At 34.3% G+C, this 7,794-nt stretch overlaps 1 protein-coding gene across 1 annotated transcript; it reads right to left on the reverse strand.

The window, feature by feature from the left end:
* Positions 1-4,559: 4,559 nt before the first annotated feature.
* LOC131437053 (uncharacterized) lies at positions 4,560-5,688 on the reverse strand. The gene is made up of 4 exons (XM_058606102.1): positions 5,479-5,688; positions 5,227-5,392; positions 4,785-5,167; positions 4,560-4,721 (listed from the first exon to the last, which is right to left on the reverse strand). The coding sequence occupies exons 1-4, from the start codon at positions 5,656-5,658 to the stop codon at positions 4,614-4,616; spliced, it is 837 nt and encodes a 278-aa protein (XP_058462085.1). The 5' UTR covers positions 5,659-5,688; the 3' UTR covers positions 4,560-4,613.
* Positions 5,689-7,794: the final 2,106 nt, after the last annotated feature.

The following is a 7,794-nucleotide window of genomic DNA, read 5'->3' on the forward strand; positions in this document are numbered from 1 at the left end:
ATAATTGTCAGTAAAGCAGAATCCTGCTAGCATTTTTCTTCCCTTTTTACCTTTTTTTATATATATAAAAAATAGGTATAGAATTCGCTCAAACTTTCGAAAAATTTTCCGAGGCCCGGAAGGCCGAATGTCATATACCAATCGATTCAGCTCGACGAACTGAGCAAATGTCCGTGTGTGTGTATGTGTGTGTGTCTGTATGTGTGTTGTCAACAAAGAGGTCGAGATCTCAGAGATGGCTGGACCGATTTTGATCAAACTAGTCGCAAATGAAAGGTCTCCCCGTCACCCAAAACGCTATTGAATGGTTTTAAGATCGGATGTTTACTTTTTGAGTTATACGAAGTTTTATGTCAGTATCTGTCACATTTGACCTTGAAAACAGAATATATTTTCAGACTTAGATTCCGCACGGTAATAGCTATCCAACAAGCCCTAGATTGTTAACATCCGTCCATTTTTGACGGAGATATAGCAATTTTTGTGTAAGCGACTTTTACCCCTATTCCAGCAGTAGAAGTTTTGAGCGCTGTATGGCAAATAAATGCTTGGGAGCAACTTAAAACACGATTTTTATACTGTTACATACAATTGTTTCTAAGTACCAAAAAGACTGTGTACAGCATCCTTTTTCATGACATTTTACCTCGGACCGATTTTAGCACGGTTCGTTTTTGGCAACATAATCGTTAGAATATATTAATATAATGTCATGAAAACTGAAAAACCGAAGAATATTCATGCAAACAACACATGCGGAATGATAAAAAAAAGGTATCATCTCACTGCTAGGTGGAATAATCACGTTTTACTATGTCAATTGACATTCCATCAAAGTAGCCATGTAATAATAATAATACAAAACTGAAAACTGGTACCAACGTTGCCAGGTATACCGATTTCTCGGAATTTATACAGATTTTTGACCTCTATACCGCAATACAGATATGTACTCCCAAAATAAGGATAATTCACTGTATGATAAGTACCGATTTTGGTTTTTAGCTTGAATAGACATGAGAAAAGGTTGTCGTGGGACCTTTTTTGCTCACATCTTGGTGACATTTTTTACTACTTATGTAGAAGAGATTCTGATATTGATATGGTACAGATAGATTTTTGCGCCGAATACAGATTTTTGGAAAAATGACCTGGCAACGCAGACTCGTACAACCATTTTTGTTTTTGAAGAAAAAGATGACTTTTTTAGTCATTTGCTGCTCAAAAATATTTATGGTCGTTAAGTGGTGAGATAACTAAATCCTCACAAGTTCTTATCTCATGCCTCCCCGTGTGATGACATTTCGTGAATAGAACGGCGTCGACTGGGTGCTATCGCCTTCTGCGTTAGTAGCAGAATGAGAGGGTGCAAAATGGCTTGTAGTTTGAAGCCCATCCTAAAGTCCCATATTTCTAATAGTATATTGCAACATGTGGTTCTGTTGTTTGTTATATATTTGCATTATTTGTTATATATTTGATTGAATTTTATTACATTGTATTATATTATTATTATTATTATTATTATTATTATTATTATTATTATTATTATTATTATTATTATTATTATTATTGTTATTATTATTATGTTTTTTATTATTATTATTATTATGATTATTACAATTATTATTATTAAAAAAGAAATATTATATTTGCTGCAGTACTGCGACGAAAGAAGAGCATAACTTACACTGCGACATCAACTGCTACACAGTGTATCATAGCATATTATTTCATATACTACCTTCTTATATTATATTTTATTGTGTTATATTATGTTGTATGGTATTATATTGCATTGCATTATATCATATTATATTGTATTATATTATATTATATTATATTGTAGGTATATGTATTGTGTTATATTGTATTATGTTATAGTATATTGTTTGAATATATTGTGTAATGTTATATTATATTGTGCTATATTATATTATTTTATATTATGTTATATCACAGAGAACAGATATCCGACAGACATTCATACGTGCAAAGTCGTGTGCAATCGGAGATTTTTAACGGATTTTCATTTGTATGCTTTACACAGGTTTTTAAAAAATGTTTGTACTAGCTTGGATATCTGTTTTCTGTAGTTATATTATATTATATTGTTATTATTATTATTATTATTATTATTATTATTATTATTATTATTATTATTATTATTATTATTATTATTATTATTATTATTATTATTAATATTAATATTATTATTATTATTATTATTATTATTATTATTATTAAATGTCAAGTGCTTGTTTGGAAAAATGATGCCTACTATGAGATATAAATACTGAAGAATTCTTTTGTGAACTACTCGAATCAATCTGAATCCATTGGTGTCAAAAATAAGCCCAAGTTAGTGTCACAAAAAAGACCTGGGTTGACGGTTCAATGCATTTTACTAGAGAAATGTAATACCAAGGCTTTGCTAGTGTCACAAATTATTTAATAAAAAGATAAAACATATTTTTGTGAGACTGTTTTGAGAAAAGAGAAAGGCATTATCACACCACTAGGTGGATTAAGAAGGCTTTTTTAGATCAGCATCAGTGTGCCCATACAAAAAGGCAACGCAAATGTCAAGTGCTTGGTTTGAGAAATGATGCCGATTATCTGATATATTTTTTATATTTTTCAAGAATCGAAGAAAATGAAGAAAATTATTCTGAAGTATACCACAGTTTTATATATGATAGTATGATTGATATGAGAAAGGTATCATTACACCACTAGGTGGATTAAGACAGGTTTTTCTTTTATCTACACATTTTTCCAGAAAGTGACCTAGTTCAAAATTTTTATTACAGTTATGTTACCCAAGCACGCTCTTGTAAGCTACCCGAATCATTCTGAATGAATGTTTTCGATTAAAAAAAGGCGGGTGGGTAATGTCAGAGACATAACTGGATGTCGTGCATACGAAAACAACTGACATATTCCTTAACATTTCGGAGTATCAATTAGTTGATCAATTGTATGAATTATGCAAGCATTCCCTTTTTTCGCATTTTTCGCATTTTTCGCAAAAACAAAGAAGGCTTCACTTGATCTCGATTACTGTGAATTTCACACAGCGATAAAGTCATAAATATAATCAAACTCTTCTAGATTTGCACAAAACTGAGGATAATTACCTTAGATTTGCCTCAACCGTTGTCCTCTTTTCGTTGTTTTTCACCAATGCAAACAACTGGCAGCTGTGACGTAATCGCTCTTGTCGGAAGTGAAACTAGCTTTGCAAACGACACACAATACATCTGCTCGCAGTGGCGATAGAATCCAAACTGATCCAATTTTTGTTGAGAAGTTTATTTTTACGTGATTTCGTTTGTAGCTTTTTCACTAATGGGCGGTCCTAACGGATATAAAAATAGGAGCATATAGAATTTTGATTTCGATTATTTCATTTCGGATTTGCGCTTCATTGAAAGAAACTATCAAGATGCTGTACGGAATACATTCCTGCCTTTCAAAAGGACCAAATTGTGGAACTCACTACGATATTAAGCACTGTTCGGAACATTTTTTTCGAACAATTTGTTGTACAGCAGCAGATATCTTGTTCTCTTCCTCAGAACGCGTTCTGATTTGCTGGTTTTGACATGGGTCATATGAGACAGGTTTTTCAATAGTGAACTATTGAAATACTTCAATAATGTTGCTATAAACGTTTAAGTTGAAAAGATTCGATTCTATTGGTAGTTAGGTTATATAATTCCTTTCACAGATCACTGAGCTATGAGCTTTCAAAATACGAGAAAGGCAAACGCGCCTTATGAATTATCCTCTTTGATACTCGTTTATACCAAACATTTCAGAAAAGGTAAAGTTTAAATTGTTTGAGATTATGTCACACAACGAAAATTTTATCATAAAATTGTGATCATATTTCCGATGGCATGTAGCAAAAATTATGTTGATTCGTTAGATACAACAAGAGATATTCACGATCAAAAGCTTATCACTCTCTCAGAGGGTAAATGTTGAAAAGGCGTCCCATAGTAAAGTAAGTCGTATTCACGACAAAAAGTTTTAAAATAACTTTTTTGATTTTCTTGCGAAAGGTATTATCTCATCATTTGGTGGATTTAGGAGAAAAATTTTCACTCGGACCACATTCCATCTCGTTACTCTTTAACCGAGGCTCGGATTCGGATGAAATTCATCAGCAGACTAAGGGACTATGAGCCCTTGAATTCTAATCTAGGTTTGATCTAGTGTTGTTGGAAAAAATCGAGTGTGATTTTTTTCATTTAATTGAACATTATACGCCGTTGCTCCGGAACCAGATATCTGATACGAATAAATTTCAGTTGAAGGCCCAAGAACTAAAAGGTCTTTCATTCAAAGCTTATGAAAATTAGTCCAGCAATCTCTGAGATAATTGAATGCACATTTGCGTTACATACACCCAGACATTTTTCAATATCGACGAACTGATTCGAATGGTTTTTGACACTTGGGCGACCCGGCCTTGGTAGAAAGACGGTTTTCACAGTGGATACCCAGACTTTCTCTATGAGAAAATCAAAAATACGAAAACAGTATAACAATTGAATAATACATTTTCATTTATTCTGACGGTAACGCAAATTCAAATTCAGGGCTTAAATGTCGCCACCATCGCCGCCACCCGTAGACGGTGCTGTGATACATTTCAGTGTGGTTGTGTCGAAAATTAGTCCATTGGGGCACTCTTGAATTGCATACGTAAGCTACAATATTTAAATAGTTATAGTTATGTGTTTTTTTGGTGATATTTTTCCTCTACAACTTACCACGTTATTAGAGCCTAATGTGCATTGATAGTAACGCTTGCTAGTTGTTGGTTCACCAGGAATGGCAAATCTTCCGGATTTCGGACAACTAAACTCACACTTCTTCGTCTTCGCATTGAAGGCAACATTAGTTCCGGTGCACTCGAAAGTCATTGCGCCGACCGTGCTAGAGCAGAATACGTACAGCTTCGGTGTCGGAGTGTAGGAGAACCATTGATTTTGCGATGTTGCGGTGGCACAGTTCACCGCGAAACAGCTGTTGGAAGATGTCGATCGTACGCAATCCTGCTCCGTGTGGTTGTAGACATCGGTGGAAGCACACTGAATAGCGTACGCATTTTTTGCGGCGTCGCAGTATATGTACTCGTGACAATTGGTAGGATCTGTTGTAGGTAGGTGGCTTTAGAATTCGATGTTTGGTGAAATATTAGACGATACTTACTGGGATATATTCCTTCTGCTGGACAGAGCTCACTGGATTTGATACAGGGACCTGTTGGCGCTGCACTACATTCACCAGAATTCCCGTTGCAAAAAGGTTGAGAAGAATTCAACGAGTCGCATCGATACCTTGAAGTTTCTATCGCAGTACCATCCCACTGACAAACCTGTGATGGAATAGACCAGTTTGATTTTGTTTTTTAATTTTATTTTCCAAGTCAATGAAGTATCCGTTTTAGTACATTTCACTTACCTGAACTGTAGAGCAATCGGCACAACCAAATCGTTTTCCAGTGTCGCATGCGCTGTTTGCAATGAGTGGATTTACAGAACGTATGCTTCTCAATTTAGCCACATCTATAGCAGCATCGATCTGGATCAGTGAAATAAGTACAAAAAGGCCTACCGTTGCCAATCGGTATAAGATAGCCATCTTTTCAGAGAAATCCGAATACGAACCAAGTTCACGGTGAACTGAAATTTGCCTACCCGCACGGACATTTTTATACCAGTAAATGCCACATATGTTATCAGTGTTGATCCAAACTCGTGTCAGCATAAAACAATCTTGGGTTGAGTACTCTTCGCAAATTAAACAAAATTAAACATTTCTGAAAAATACAAATAGAGATCTTACTGGCTGGAATTGATGTATGTAGGGTTACCATCTTCTGTGATACAGGGCCTAAGCAAGATTAATCCATTACTAAGTTAACGAACTTGTTCTGTGCCAGTGTAGTGTGATAGGAGTCTAATAATTTTTATGATGAACAAGATTTTGTCGTGAATATGACTTACTTTACTATGGGCGCCTTTTCAAAATTTACCCCGTATAAGAATGAGTGAAAATTAATCGTGAATATCTCTTTTTGTACTTAACCCAACAACATATTTTTTCCACAAGCTATCAGTAATATGATTAGGTATTTGTAATTAAATTTTCAACAGTGTGAGATAACCATAGATAACTCAAAAACTTCATTGCTCAGTAGGCTATGCGCTAGAGCGGACGGAAAAAAATTCGTTTTTTTCGTCTAATATTTCGAAGAATGAAAATTTGTTTTTCAGTCGTTCTCGTGGACATTTTAGTGCCCGTGTCAGTTGTGATCGAACATTGAAGTGAAGTGATACCGACGACACGACCTGCCACTTGTCTATCGAAACTGTATCGCAAATTTAACTACCCCTCAGTAACTGGTAATGTCAAAACGAAATTTCTTGAAAAAAAACTTGAAACTGGCAACACAAGTTGATGAATTATTGATTCGGAATAACAGTTATCATAACCTTGGTTACTGTTTTTTAAACAGGTTTAAGAATATAAACAAAAAAAATTTTGATGCCATTTTACAAGTCGAATATTTTACCGAGGAAGTTTTTGGCCGCTGACAGAGCCCAGAGGCAATTGTAGTGGAAAATCCTGTATTAAGTAATAATTAGTTTTCAAAATGTACTGCACCGTTTCTTGCACTTTTCTACCAGTACAGTTTCTATCAGCTGTCATATAAAATTGAAATATGATACCATAATCGCAGTTAAACCAGATTCAAGCCGAGATGGATGAATTTTGGTCTTAGCTAATCTTTCAATGAAGACTACAGCGCAACGAAAACAAATATATTCAATATATGTCGAAATCAAAATCTATATCCCTGTAGCTAAAGTTTGAATTGAATCAATATCACAGTTCATGACTACCAAGAGCCGGTTAGAGCAAGCCCGACCGGTCGGAACATCTTTAATAAAGCTTTCCTATCCATGGTGGAAGATTCCGAAAATTTTTGGAGAGAACAAAATCTGAAAGCCAAATGACGAATGTTATGTTGTAAACAAAAGTCAAGAAAAGAAAGCAAACTGTAATGAGTCAATTATATTAAAAACGTAAACCAGATATACCGAATCCATTACACCGATTCCTTGCTTATTATTATTTACATGAGATATTGTTTGTTTTTGTATGTGGAGTGTTTCGAACAATACTTCCGATGTTTTCGGAACCGAAAACCAAGAGCCCCGAGGTTTATTTGTTTGACTTCCAACTAACAAGAAATTTAAATAGTATTCAAAATAATTTTGCAGGTTTAGAACCTTTCTTGCGTCGTCCTTGATATGAAGGTAGCCATTTTCTTCGCGTGAAATTAATTTGAGTTCCAAAATCTAAAATAATTTAGTCTTATGTAATAAATAATAAGAATATATTGTATAATATGAACATGCGTATTATTTGTATTTGATGCGTATGTGATTTTAAAGCATCAAATTATCCTTAAGTTTACAGACATTCCATTTTCACGCTAAGAGTCAATGAGTGCTCTTATTAGTCAAGCCTTATATATTTCGAACTCTGACATTTGCTTGATACTAATTTCAATTAAATGGTTTTTAGAATGACTCGCCTTCCTCGTTAGTGATATCTGAGTGTGCTCTACAGTGATGGCATATTCCTGGATAGAAAAAACAGTCTTTTCATTAAAAACTCAAGAATTTCAGTATTCTATTTCGGTTCGAACTGATTCTCACATTGTTCTCTGGAAAAACAACTTTTTCTTAGCTCTGAAATTGTGTACGG

Source organism: Malaya genurostris, chromosome 3 (assembly GCF_030247185.1).
Source record: "Malaya genurostris strain Urasoe2022 chromosome 3, Malgen_1.1, whole genome shotgun sequence".
NCBI lineage: Eukaryota > Metazoa > Arthropoda > Insecta > Diptera > Culicidae > Malaya > Malaya genurostris.